The sequence below is a fragment of the Lissotriton helveticus genome, chromosome 3_1, assembly GCF_964261635.1.
Source record: "Lissotriton helveticus chromosome 3_1, aLisHel1.1, whole genome shotgun sequence".
NCBI lineage: Eukaryota > Metazoa > Chordata > Amphibia > Caudata > Salamandridae > Lissotriton > Lissotriton helveticus.
The window spans coordinates 625,985,354-626,000,280 of record NC_136061.1 but is presented as its reverse complement, the minus strand read 5'-3'; the positions used below and the strand labels follow the sequence as shown (position 1 = coordinate 626,000,280).

The 14,927-nt window shown below is 46.3% G+C and overlaps 1 protein-coding gene across 3 annotated transcripts in view; it reads left to right on the top strand.

The window, feature by feature from the left end:
* TKFC (triokinase and FMN cyclase) overlaps positions 1 to 14,927 on the top strand; it is a 348,508-nt gene that overhangs the window by 220,810 nt on the left and 112,771 nt on the right. For all 3 annotated transcript variants that reach the window (XM_078680630.1, XM_078680628.1, XM_078680629.1), the window contains exons 9-11: positions 4,862 to 4,946; positions 5,059 to 5,148; positions 14,132 to 14,248. In XM_078680630.1, the coding sequence (XP_078536756.1) occupies positions 4,862 to 4,946; positions 5,059 to 5,148; positions 14,132 to 14,248 (292 nt within the window). The remainder of the gene's footprint in view (positions 1 to 4,861; positions 4,947 to 5,058; positions 5,149 to 14,131; positions 14,249 to 14,927) is intronic.

Sequence of the window (14,927 nt, the reverse complement as noted above, 5' to 3'; positions counted from 1 at the left end):
ATCAGTAGCGAACCCCTCTTCCCTTAAGCGCCTTGAGACCCTCTGGGTGAATAGCGCGCTATACAAATTTATGACTTGACTTGAAGGTGGGTTACAAGCACTTTCAGTTTGTCAGGCCCCCTTTCAGTCTCATCAGCGCCACTGGGGTGTTCATGAAGGCGCTGCCAGTGATCGCTGCCCATCTGAGAAGGTCATGGGCACTAGTCTTCCCCTACCTTAATGACTGTTGAGGCGGGCTCGCCACTGTTGGTTGCGGACCATCTCCAGACAACTATAGACCTCTTAACATCTTTAGGGCTCTTGTTCAACCTGCCAAAGTCACACCTGACGCCTTCGTGAGGCTTCCTTCCATCAGAGCCATTCTGGAAGCAGTATGCTTCAAGCTTTTCTTCCGGACTAGCAAGTCCATAACATTTGCGCTATGATCCCGGTGTTTCAGCTTCTGTCCTCGGTCTCATTGAGGATGTCCCTGAGGCTTCTGGGCCTATTAGTATCCTACATTCTGCTTACTGTTCATGCCAGGTGACATATGCAAGTGTTGCAGTCGGACTTGAAGTCTCAGTAGGTCCAGCACCATAGGAACCTACTGTATTTCATCCACGTTTTGGAGGGGACTGCAAAAGATCTGCAAGGATGGCAGTTGGACCAGCGGCCGACCCTCTCCCTACCCACCCATAGCTGACAGTGGTGACCGATGTATTGCTACTCGGTTCGGTAGGCCAGAGGTGGAGATCAGAGGACTCTGGTCTCTGGCAGAGACCCACCTCCACATCAACTTGTTAGTTTTGGGCTGTGGGTGATAGCGGGTGCCTAGTTAATTGGCTATGGGCAGTAATCCTTGCACAGAATTTGACGCTGATTTATCTAGGCCATTGCACCATTCAGACTGGAAAAAAATCCTTGTGTAACTGCATACAGTATTGCGTAATTTAAATTTATTTGGTTCAATATTCTAGATAGAGTGTATCTTACGCCTCAGAGACTCAGTCGGATTTATCCCGTCATCTCCCCTAATTGCCCTCGATGTAATTTAACTAAGCTGGTCTCCCTCATATGCTACGGTATTGCAGTTCGCTGTTGCTGTATGCAGACTGGATTGCCATGGCAGTGGTTGCCATTACTGGTTAAGAAGTTCAGAACACAGTGGAAGAATGCAAACTTGGCCTTTCTGTACCACCAAAATGGGACAAATCCTTTAAGAAACTAATAGCACTGATGCTATGAAATATAACCATGAACAGGAAAAATGTCAATGCCCCTTACTGTAAGATGACAGGCAACATCTGTACAATGGCTGGAAGTCAAATGTGTCCATTTACACTGGAAAGAAAGTGCAGGATTAAGGAAAACTTTCATTACCCAAAGCTGGGATGTTATGTTGGAAGCATTGAAATCCTATAACAAAAATGATTATCTGCCCACATGAACTTCCCTGATTATCATTTTTCCCCTTCTTCAAAAAGGCACACAACACATATCACATTGTCGGTTTACTTCTTGCTTAGATACTTAATGCTTCTAGACGTGGTGGAAACCCCAAAGATATAACCTCGACTATCTATACAAATACAATCACGTAGGACAATAATCTCACTATTCACAACACACAGAAAGAAGTTGAAGAAGTTCAAGAGTTGAGACAAAAAGACTGGAGTGAGCAACTATATATATACAAGGATTGGGATGGAGGGTGGTTGGTTATGTTAAAAAGTTACTTTTGTTGTTAATAATGAAAATTAAAATGGTTTGATGATAAACATGCAATTATATGCCAATAGCATAATACATCACTTGTCGAACGACATGAGATTGAAAATAACCTGCTTTTTTGACGTATGCAGTATGGTGTGAATATATACCTAATGGCAAATAAAAATACATTTAAAAAAATCTTGTGGGAGTTCTAGGTGATTCATTTGGTGTTGAGGAATTCCAGCCCAACACCAAAGGGGGAGGGTGGAGGGTCTGATAGCTAGACCCATCACCATGTGGTACTGAAACAAGCAGGGTGTAGTGTTGTCCAGTGTCCTGTGTCAGGAGGCACTGCACCTCTGGAGCTAGCTGGACCATCAGGAGATTTCCCTGGTGGTACACAACCTGGCGGGGTCTTTAAACGACAGGACCGACAAACTCAGTCACCAAGTGGATCACAAATGTCAATTGCATGCGGAGGTGGCACAGGGATTCTTCGAACAGTCGGGGCACCCTGACTAGATCTGTTCACCTCCTATAAGAACGCACAATGTCAACGCTTGTGCACAGGAGGTCCCCAGAAAGTTCTCTCTGAACATGGTGGAAAGATACACAGGACCAACCTTTTTTGCCTGGAACAGGAACCTGGGTATAATCTAAAATCATTTCAGTGGTTCAGTGGGTCTCATTCATATGTTACCTTTAAGTTATGATGCATGCATCTACTCAATGTTCATCATGTACAATTATGGATATCCTACCTGTACATATCTGTCAAATTCTAATAGTCACATTTCTGCACCTATGAGCATTATGTTCTCTGCACTATTGCAGTTTATGAAATACCTATTTGAAGAATAAAGCATTATAAGCATTGTTGATATCTAAATTTTGAGTGGATTCCTATATCATACCTTCATGGTAACTTATGAATGAGACCCACGAAACTTCTGTACTTATTCTTTTACATACGGTGGAGGACTGGACTCATGTATGCCTTCTCACCGCTAACTATCCCAAGTTCTGAAGATGATTGGAAACCACAGGGCCCAACTCATCCAAGTGGGCCAGTATAGTGTGCCACATTAGGAGTTAAATTTAGTATTCACCTTTCTGATGTGTATTCCTTTCAAACTGATGAACAGTTGACTTTTAAAACTGTGTTCCTGATGGTGATAACATCCACATGGCAGTTGAGTAAACTTTAGGCGTTTTCGTTTTAGCCTCCTTATACCACCTTTTTCCCAGACAAACTGGCGCTAAGGATTCGAGTGGCAGTCTTGCTGAAGCTAGTGATGCTGTTTCACATTGGACATGCTATCACTCTTCTGACTTTCTTTGCTCCACACCATCCCTCAAAAGAGGAAAAGAGATTCCATTGTTTTGACCCCAAGTGAGTGCAGAGCTTTTACATTGACTGTACCAAGGTTGTGTGGGTTTCTCTGGGGCAAAGTAGGGCAAGAGGGGAGGGACAGAAATAGACGATCTCTCGATGGTTTGTTCTCTACATCAAGTTCTGCTACGCACTGGCTAAGAAGCAGTCTCCAGAAGGCTAGAATACTCCCTCCACTAAGGCCAAGGCGATTACCACTGTGTTTGCTGTCCTGGATATTTGTTAGACCACTACTTGGGCATTGGTGCACACTTTCACGAAGCACTATTGCCTCGACAGTCAGGTCTGTTGAGATGGGTATGATACCCGCTCTGTCCTGCAGAACTTTTTAGTTTGAGTCACTACAGGGGCCTACCAACTTGGGAGTTACTGCTCTGGTATCTATACACAAGGTAAGGGATCTGCGGTATCCACCATAGGAACAAGTTACTTACCTACAGTAATGCTTTTTTGGTGGATACCTTATCTAATCGCAGATTTCTCACTGCCCCCCTGTCTCAGTTATCTATGGTATGATCTCACTCCATCTAGCAAGATCCTAATTTAGTAATCTGCCCATTGATTTTTCAGTTGGTCAGTTGGCTCCACATCCAAGGGCGTAGAAGAATTAATGACAGAAACTGATTTCATCCACATAGATGGCTCATATAAGTGGCTACATTAATCACTTTCAGAGTGAAATGGCGTAAATACGGAGTCAACTGTCTCACCTGCAGGCAAACAGGATCACTGGTTTGAATTTTCCAGATCTAATCTGGCAACCTGGGGTTATTTACAAAGTTAGGAAGCTGCTGTTAGATAGGGTATCCACCAAAAATAATTACCAAAGGTAAGTAACTTGCTCTTTGTGTTGACTGTGCTAAGCATGGTGCCCACCCAGATGTAGGTGAAGGCTCCTGGTTGTTTGCCTTCAAAAGTGATGCCTCTTTCTCCTTGACTGTGAGGCGGGTAGTTTGTCGGCCATTGCAATCAGTTCTTTATAGCCATGTTAGTCTTTGCATAATATCCCCTTAAGTTGTGTTTCTCTGCTGCACTGTCCCTATTCTTTTACGGTCATGAGTGCATCCAGCATATGCACTTCCACTTCATTTCAGGACAAGTAATGGAGGTTAGTGGCTTCGTAGCTCTGATAATATGCTAGGATTGGTTGCTTATATTTTGCTTTACTGTTTAGACAGATTGAACTAGTTGTGTTCTTGGACTTGGTTGTGATGGACTGCTGAAGGCCACGTTGGATCAATTGTAGGTAAAATATTTGTTGGGTAAGTTACTGTTTCACGTTTATTGTGTTCTGTTCAGAATGTCTTTCTGAGGAGATATTGGTAGACTGAAATGATGAGTATTTTGAGTTTGTGTGTTGAATCTCTATTTGTGTTCACAGGTGTACCTCCCATTGTTGCTTTTCGAGAGTATGATTAATTGTATTTATGTTGTTTGTTTTTGGGTATTCTTTATTGGATTGGATTCATCAGAATGACTTTGAGTGATGATACTTTTTTTTAGTTTTTTTAGAGTTGTTGGGGTCTTTGACAGTTTACCTTACCTGTGTTTTGTTGGTTTTCCGCTCTGTTATGTTGATGGTCTGCCTAGCATTTTAAGCTGGCCTGGAATTTGTCAGTTCTGGTGAAAATTAAAAGATAATGCAGAAGGTGGGTGCAGAAATCATGTGATTAGCAGTTTTTGAGGCACATCGTAAAACACCCTATTCAAGAATGAGCTGAGCACATTGTGTTGTTGGTCGAGTAACTATGTTTATGCATACCTTCTGTGAAACAGATGCTGTCTGCAGATGAAGTTGTGAAAATGATGGTTGACCACATGACAAATGCTAGCAATGCATCCTGTGTTAAACTCGACCCAGGTAAGTGATAAGCTGGGTTTAAAATCAGAAAGATCCACTTGTGCCACAGAAGAGGCAAGGGTTGTGAGCTTTACATTTTCACATTCTCCCCATTTGGTGTTCGTTTTTTCAGGAACCCGAGTGGTCCTTGTGGTGAACAATTTAGGTGGTCTGTCCTTCCTGGAGTTGGGTGTTGTGTCTAACTCAGCAGTCCAGTGCCTAGGTGAGTGCAAGTGCAAAGCACAATTGTAGTTTCTCTTCAGATTCTGACTCCAGTTTACTATACAGAAGGTAGTATGCACCTTCTGCAGCAGGTATGCACTTCTCTGGCCTGTCCTGAAGTAATACGTCTGTAAATCTCTGCAGGTTCTTAGGAAAAGCCAGATGATTAGCAATGGACTGAGGTGTCAAAGAAAGTTTGGTCCAATAGGAGGCATCTGATACCCAAAACTTTAGTCTTGCAAATCTTCTGTACTTAAACATAGGATTCTGGAGCAGCAAGAGTGAGTAAGGCATACGGTAGGGAAACAGAGAGGTCAGTAAGATTACAAACCGAGTGAAGAGGACTGATTTTGGAGATAAGTGTACATCAAGGAGTGAGATTGAAATATGATCCTTTCTCTGATTGGAAGCCAGTTGACACTGGGAAGATGGGCATTAACTGACAAGAAGAAAGGAGGATTGAGCAGAAGATAGACTGCATAATTTGTAATTACGTGAAGTCTGGTGAGCAACATTTCCATTGATGTCATCACATTCCTTATCAGGTCAATTAGACTGGTGGCTGAATGATTGGTCTTCATCTTAGAGAGTCTGGCGGTTTAATGATTTTTATTTTTTTACTTTGTTTTATTGATTTTTCTCATAAGACATAACAAAGAAACAAGCAGTGCTACACATACAGATGACAATCCAATAGAAATATTGCTCCTTTACATCCAGTCCACACCATAATCATCAGAGAAATACAATAACATGCAGGTGTTAGGGGGCAGAAAATGTACTTTAGCATAATAAAATAGTAAAAGACACTGCCCAGGTACTCCGTGGATACAGTAGAGAAAAAATGATCACACTTGGCTGTCACATACTATACAGGACATGAAAATCTGAAGAGGTAGCTCACCCCTGAGTCAGTGTCCGTGTCAACTACCCACCCCCGTGCTGGCATCGCCATCCTCATTGAAGTTATTCATAACCAACCTCCAGATCACAATTTCATCTGCAGCTTTCTCATCAGTATGGATAAGTGCATATGGGCCTCCTCCACTGCTCCCCGTTCATGGAGGTCCCTAAGCCATGAATTTAACTGTGGCAGCCTGTCTCCCATCTACCCAATGGCTAGTCTTCTTTTCACTAAAAGCAATGCAATCTGGGCAATCGTGTAGGGATCTTTCGGCCCATGTGTTTCCCCACCACTCCCAAGAGGCAAGCCACTGGTTGAAGGGGACCTTCAAGCCAGTTGCTTTCACTATGGCTAGTACCGCAGCACCCCAGCCCAGAAATTCTGAATCTCAGTGCATTCCTATGCTCAATGTAGGAAAGAGGCCCCTAACTCTCCACAACTTGCACAGCCAGGTCCTCTCAGGGATTCAACTGCCTCGGTGTCACATCAGTGCAGTGCAAGAAATGAAAATGCAGCAATTTAAATCTATGATTACAAGACACCAATCTCATCTGCTAGCATGCGTGTGCTGGACCAGTCTCTGTATCTGTAATAGGTTCCCCCAACTCCCCAGCCCAAGCCACTTGCGCTGCACACTCTGAGCACTCCATATCTGCCTATACCGTGCCATGAAACAGAGTAATGAGATGCTACCTGTCCTCCCACCAGAGCATCCTATCAAGCACCTGGGAGGATTGTGGCGCCACTGGGAACCCAGCCCACACCTTCCTTGCTGTACCCTCCAATTTAGCATAGTGGAGAAAGTGACCTGCCTTTGCGCAGCCCTCAAGCCGGGGGTTCAATCACAAGGGCGAAGAGCTGGGAGGAAAGGGAACAACCCTGTCTAGTCCCCTGCCCCACCGCCCATGGCCCTGTAAGCTCACCCCCAATCCAAACACAAACCACACAGCCAGTGTACAGGAGTCGCACCCAACTGCAGCACACCAGCCCAAAGCCCATACCAACCTGAACCACCTGCAAGTAAGCCCACTCCAGCATTCCCACCAATCAACGAGCGGCACGGGGAGCAGGTGTATAAGCCTGCGGAGATACGTCAGCATAAAGCTGCATTGGTTCTCATGCACCAACTCTTGGATTACCCCCACCAGTCTGGTCACGAGCAGCTTACACCAACTTTTTACATCTGTATTAAGCATGGTGAGGGGTCTATATAATGAGGTGTCTGCGACGTCCCCGCCTGCTTGTGACCTAAAACATACAATTCCTTCCCTCGTGGTGGCGGGAAGAATTCCATTCTGCGTGCCTCCTGAAATACCTCCAGCAGTTTGTCTTTTAGTACCAATTAATAGCCCTGATAAAATTCCACAGGGAATCCATCCCCTCCAGGTGCCTTAGATCTGTTAAGAGCTTTAATTGCCTTGCCCAATTCCTCCACCATGATCTCCCTCTCCAACTCCTGTACTAGGTCCATCCCGAGGGTAAGCAATCCCACAGCGTCCAGGAAATCTTCCATTCTCACTTCAGGACCCACCCACCAGGCTGATAGTCCTGCTTGAAGTGGCCTACAAAAACATCCAAAATAGCATGGCGATTGGTCACCAAAGTACCGACAGTTGAGCGGACATGAAGCTCCGTTCTAAGTATCCAAGCTAGCATTCTGCCAGATTTGTCCCCCTGTGAAGGCGCTGAAGATATGTGCTCAGCGCACATTTATCCAGGGTGTCTCACGGATGCAGCACTTCCGTTCAAAGCTGGAGTTCCTCCAAATGCACCTCTGGCGTAGTCAGATCTGACCTCTAGAGCTCTGTCAAGTGGAGCTCCTAGCCCACTAGGTCAGCCTCCACTTGCTTTCTGGCCCCAAAGGTGGTGCCTAAACAGGTTTCTCTCATAACTGCCTTGAGAGCCTCCCAGTCTAGCGCCCTGGAAGAAGTTGCCCCCCAATCAACCGATCGAAAGTGAGTGAGCGAGGTCGCCAGCACCTCCCAGCACACTGTTTCAATCAAGAGGTTGGTAGGCATACACCATCTACGCTTGCGGCTCAAGTTATCCACCCACCGCAGGCGCAACAGGACCGGGGCATGATGAGATATATATCTCCCAAGATGAGACACCCTGTGCAATCTCCAGTGGTCCAGCCCATCCACCAAGAGTGGTCCAATCAACTATAAGTGTTGTGTGTAGATGAGTGTCAGGTGTACTCACGACTCCTTGGGTGCAATATTTGCCAGCTGACAGAGAATCCTAGGTTACCGACGGCAAGTGACTTGGCTATCAGAGGTTTAGTGCCATGCTTGAGGGGTTATAGCAGTCCTTATCCCCACCCAAAATACAATTATAATATCCTGCCCATGTCACTGGGTGTCCCAATTTTTTCTTTTTACAATTGTTCTTTTTGCATTTGTCCCACACTATCCACCAGCAGATCCTGAATACGATCATAGAAGTGCTTATCATCGATGTTGGGTGCATATGTAGGCCTCCCATCAAGTGTAGCCTGCAACAGAAGGTAACGACCTTCTATATCTGCCTCACTGTGCATGAACCTAAAAGCCAAGCATGGGTGGAACAGGTGGCCGAAAACAATTGTCCCCTCCACTTCCTACCTAACTTGTGAGCCTTTTCCCCCCCAGAGGTGTGTCTCCTGAAGACGGGCTATCGGCACCTTATGGTGCTTCAGGAACGAGTGGACCCTGTAACTCTTGGTGTAGTCCTTTAGGCCCCGGACGGACATTCCACATCACAATATTAGTACATTCTGCCCTTGTGTTTTATGTGTTCGCCCCCGGGAATCCAACCATCTCCTGCCCCAATGCACCATCATCATGTAGCATCCTGGACAAGTAAAAGCGACCAAAAAATAGTTCTAGTGCACTGCAATAAAAACGTAACCTCCCCCTAGCTGAGGTATTTCCAAACAATAACTCCCTTATATTGCCCCTCCCCCAGACTTACAGTATAGCAACATTGACAGTACACACTGCTTATCCATTGTTATCCTCCCTGCCAGAACACGCAGCCTAAACCCAAAACTTTATCCTACCACTAATGTGGAGGCAACGGCCACCGCCCCACAGAAAATACAATGCCATATCAACCTTAAAATGCACTTCTGACCAACCTATGTTGACCACCTCTAGATACGCACCAGCAACAGTGTAAGTCCAGATATCATATAGTAAACTCAGACAATATGCATAACTTCTGGATACAGGAGACATCCCGCTCCCCTGACGTCCCCCACATAAAAGAAGCAGAGAGACAAGTGAAAACAGAAAGCCAAAGGCATCCCTAAGAATTATGAGACTCATCGAGAGTGTGAAAGTTCAGCACTTTGCATCTCCCACCTCCATCACTAACCCCAAAGTCTCCATTGAACCCCCACTACTGATTCAGAGTCCAGGGTCACCAAAGCCATAGTCCCGTCTCCCTGAATTTCAATCCTGGAGGAATCCCCTTCAACAGTCCACAATGGATCATCCATCTCCGGGGACACCCGCGACCTCCAGTTGGGACTATGAGCTGCCAGAGCACTCTCAGTGCCTGTCCGCCCACGCCCCATACTGTCTCTGGGTACCTTGTCCCATATTTCAAGCCAGTGGCACATATCTTTAGGAGTGTCGAAGAAATGGGATTTGCCCGAGAGGACCTGGAGTCTGGCGGGATACAGGAGCATGTACTGCATACCCATTGCATGCAACACTGCCTTCATCTCCAAGAAGCCCTTCCTGGAGCCCTGGACCTTGTTTTTGTAGTCTAGATAAATGGATAGCTGAAAAATGTCAAACTGAGCAGTGTCTGTGTGCCGGGTTGCCAAAAGTATACAGTCCCAGTCCCTGTAATTTAGGATCCGTACAATAATAGCCCACAATGGAGCCCCCGGACCAGGAGGAGCCACCAGTGTTGGTTGCGCTCTTTCAAATGCAAACATGGGAGATAGTCCGGCAGGTTTAAGCACATCCCAAATTCAGAGCTCCACTGATTCCTCCATCACGTTACCCTCTGGTTGCTCCATAAACCCAACAAGCTGAACATTATTGTAGGGGGACCTGTCCTCAGTGTCCTCGACCCGCGCCTCTAGGATCCCAGATTTGGAGATGACCACCGCCATTTGCTTCTTCAGTGTGGCCACTTCAGACTGCAGCTCAGCTATTGAGCCCTACGCTGCACAAACCTTGTCTGAAACTTTCCTAAGGTCAGCATGCAGGAGATTCACTACCAGTACCACTGTCTCTATTTTCCCCTCCAGAGGCACTCGGGACCCCTGTGTAGCTGCAAGTAACTCTGCATGGGAGGGCTCCTCAGCAGACATGCCCTGTCCATTCTTCTTCCTCGGACCAGCCTGTCGCATCAGCTGCTGCACAAGGGGTTTCGCTGTGGTATACTGCGCCATAGCTTTCCCTGAGGGGTGCAGCCTGCTTATTCCTCCCCATATGTGCTTCTCTGTGGTACTCCCACCAACAACTTTCACCCCCGAATGGGCGAACAGTCTCTCAGGTGCCCAACTCTCTCCTTGTGTGTCCCAGATACAATAGGAGCTATTCTGGCGCCTCTGCTGATCCGCACCTTACTTCTGTCTCATAGGCCTCAAGGCTGCCTTATCCAAAGCAAGTGGGGTGCCACACGGGACCGGTAGCTCTCAGGGCCACAGATACACCCCCCTGGAAGGCAGCAGAGCCGCAACCTCCGGACACCACAGATGGCCCGGTCAGGCAAACAGCGAACCAGTGGCGAACCAGTGCAGCACCAGGCAAGCTCCCCATCCACTTAAGGGCTCTGCACCTCACCTGGAAGCTCTCAGCTGCTCCAACAACGTGCTGCACTACCAATCATTATCAGGAGCACACTGCCCCCAACCCCCAAACCTGACGAAGACCTGAAAGCAGCATGCACTCCACTGCAACCTTGTCATCCTGCACTGATGGCCTCACAGTCTCAGAGGGCAATAGGGGAAGAGGCAGAGCGATCCCAGCCCGCCCTACCTCATTGTCAGTCCCCAGCATGCCGGCAAATCTCCAAGGTGGACATCTCTCCCTTCCTCAAAGGGATCCCACTGGGACCATGGCACACGGGGCCCTGGCGGCTAGGCTGCAGCACACTCGCCAATTGGCTCGGGCAATCAGCTCCTTTGTCTGCCGAACACAGCTCCAGCTTTGCGCCACCCCTGAAGGGGGATCAAAGTGGCAGGAAAGCTGCCCCATAGGTCCTATCAGGCCACAGAGCCAATGCCAGCTCCCTGTGTGGCCTCAGCATGCGCTGCATTGCTTTGCCGTCTCAGCACCGTAACTCACTGATCTGGTCAAAATATTGATAATTCACCCCAGTATGGGTTACAGTTGCTGTGAAGCACCTACCACAGACTTAGTTTGGTGCTCTGGGGGTTTAGTGATGACAGAATAATGGAGGATTATGCCGGGGTCGTTGGAGCTCCATAGAGATGCGTCCTGCCTGCCATCTTGCTTGGCCATGCCACCCACTCCCAACACCCCCCAGCCCACTCCCCTCCTCCCCCGGTTTCATAAAGTTACCACCTTCGAGTGAACATTGCTATACTACAACTTGGCGATGAGGATGGGATGAGTGGATTGATGTTTTTGCGAATTATGTAATTGCACAGGATTGGACATTTTTTTATGGGAAAAATGCCCTATTAATTAGTGCCCTCAGCAAGGAAAGCCTGTACGTCTTCAAATGTTTATGGTTTCTGTGGCTCATTTAGGTCATCCCATTGCAGTTGTCTTCTGGAAGGCTGAAAACAAGGTTTACCAAATCCATGAACTTTGGATTGACTTGTACTCAACCACTTAGGTGAGACGAATCAGTGGAAGAATTTGTAGAGAGTTGGATATAAAATATCAATTTGGCAAAGGCACTAACAAACTGATAAACGATCAACTTATCATTAAATATAGCAAGAAAAAGCTGGCGAGGTTGTGGGGAATAAAAAAGCAGAACTCTGACGGAAGCTATCGAGATTGCCAAGACTGTCAAGGAGTCAAGTGCTTCTTTGGGGAGTATTCAAGGGTCGGAAAGGATCCTCATTGCAGAGCCATTCATTTTATTTAAATTTGTATAGAGTAGCCGGCCCCCCAAGTGTGGTTGCTCCAACATGCCTGTATAAGATTTTAGCACCAACCACACGTGGGCCCGCTATCACCCGGTATTTTAACCCAGTACTTGTAAAGCGTGAACTAATCACCCCTAAGGGTCTCAAGGCGCTGGGGGCCGTCGGGTAGATTAAGCGAGCTACTGCCCAGAGTCGTATGGTGCTGGGCTGAGCTGCCGCCGGTGCCGGGATCGAATCGTCAACCACGTGCTCCGGAGTCAGCCACCCTGGCCGCTACGCCACACCTCTCCCTCCTGCTATGCAAAAGCCTTTTTGTCCTCCACCTGACTTATCCTCTGGATACATTCGTTCACTCTTTTTTAAGCACAGCTTGGCTCATTTAATGCCCCCCCCCCGGCCCTCCGGCCCAAGTTCTCATTTGATTCATCCAAGTATCTCTTGTAGCATGTCTTTCCTTTCCTCAGGTTTATTTCTGCCCATACATAGTAATCCAGGGTGTCATTTGTGGAGTTCCGAATCTTATGACAGAATTTAAAAAAGGCCCCCCTCCTTACCAAAGTTTGTTTAGCGTGGGCAAACTCAAGACTGATTTCAGCTGGTGAGGCAGATCTGGGCCAATGAAATACACATCTGTACATCCTTGTCAAGAGGGTCTCCATAAGTTTAGCTTCCCGCCCAAGCATCAACTCTCTTTCACAAGCAATTGCAGGATAGGAATTTGACTTTACCACAGTTAAAAGTGGGCTCAGGGTGGGCCACGCAGTCTTTTAGAAAGGGGTATGAATGCAAAGATTAGTGCTGAGGCTTTACTCTTAATATTGTTGGACAAAGGATGCCAGAGCATCAAGGATGAAACCCAAGTACTTGTAGGTCGACACTTCTATGGCCCGACCATCAAGTAACCACTTGCCATGTTTTTTGTTACGTTTACAAAACGAAAACCCCTTGGTCTTATTAAGGTTTATTTCTAGTATGTTACCCACAGTGTACTTGCTTCTAAACTTGGTAATCAGTCTTTGCAGACCCTCTCGTCATGTCATGCTCATCTGCAGTAGGTCACCCACATAAAGGACATTGGCTATGGATCGACCTTCCGGTTTGGGCTCATGAGGGGCAAGAGAGTTAATTATGCCTAACAGAGGGATCCTAGGTGGACGCAAGTTTCGCTTGAAAGCTAACGCTGCCAGGGTGAGTTTGGTCCAAGTGGAAATAGAACAGTGTGAACAATGTCTCAGGAGCAGGAGAATGGTGTAAGGAGGCAGTGAAAAGGGTTAGTCAATGGGAAAACAAGCATCTTCAATATATTAATGAGCTGATTTCAGAGGTAAATATATAGTTGAAGGTGTCGCCTGCACCATACGTTGGGTTTGAGAAAAGTCGGTTGTCCCTGTGTCCAGAAGGCAGCTCCTTTCCAGACAAGAAGTGAAGTATACCCAATACTTAGATGTTTAAGTTTCCAAACGAAATCCTGTTAAAATGTCAGAAAACTAGAAGTTAGTCAGATTTCCACAGCTGCAAGTAAAACCTGGTGGTCTAGAAATGTAATCACCAGAATGGTGGAGTGGGATTAGGACGAATATTGACAGAAAGGATTGGAGCTGAAAGAAAATGTGAAATGACAGGCGGACAGCTCTAACTGTGCTATATCGGGGCCAGAGGGACCTTAGGTCATGTGTATGTAATGGCTATAACATTGAGTCTTTGTCCATAATAAGATCATTTATGTATTTATAAATGGCTAGAATATTATGCTTGGTGAAGTTCTGTATGCATATTACGTATGTATCTTTGTGCAGATTCTGTGTGTTTATTTGTGTGTGCCTCAATGCTGATTCCAGTGGTGCCAAGCCTTAATTTTGCTGTACAGATCTCATATGCCTATATATGGAGAAGTCCTGTGCAAGTGTACATGGATCCTGTGTGCCTGTGCTTGCAGATCAGATTTATCCTGTAAATACTATGCACCCCCCTCTATTTCCTAGATGTTTTTATAATCTATTTGTGCTTGTTTTCCAGAACAGAGAGGAGTGGTGATCGAGAGAGCAATGGCAGGCCCTTTCATGACTGCTTTGGAAATGGCTGGTGTGTCTCTCACTTTCATGCAGGTGGACGATGAATTATTGCAGTTGTTAGGTAAGCACTCAAAAACATCAAAAGACACTAGGAACAAAACACAGATGGAGTGGATCTGGTGAACCAGTGAGTGCCTGTTGCAAACAGTGCCTCCCTTCACAGACGTGTCTGGCAGAGACGGTATGAATGTAAAGCATTATGGAAGTCTGTGATATTTCCTGGAATTGATTTGAGTCTGTGATCAAAATGTCTTTTTTAATTGTTCTTGTATCATGCTCAAGCTGCCAATTAGCCCAATCAGAACACGTTTCATGGTGATGATGTGTAGGATGAGGAGAGACACTGAGCTAGAAGATATCACAAAATAGGCCATGCTAGGGGTAAAGGACATATAGTGTGCAGGCCAAGCACAAACTTGGATACACATTTTTAAGCCCTTTCTCTTTCTTCTTACAGATGGGCAGTGGAAAAGAGGGGGCTCGTGCCACGAACAGTGGCATTGTGCCAGGTCAAGATGTACGGTGTCATGGAAGGCTGAGTTTAGGCTTTTGATCGACTGGTATGGCAGCAGCACTCCAGTGAGGTAGCTTTATCCATGCATAACTTATACGGGACTTTGTGTACAAGGCAAGTGTAGTGTTGGCAGTTGTGTGATCTAGTCATTTCACGCACTTATTGATTCACTATCCTGGTTTCAGGCCGTGACTGTCATGGATAACTGCATCAGTAGTTGCTATGA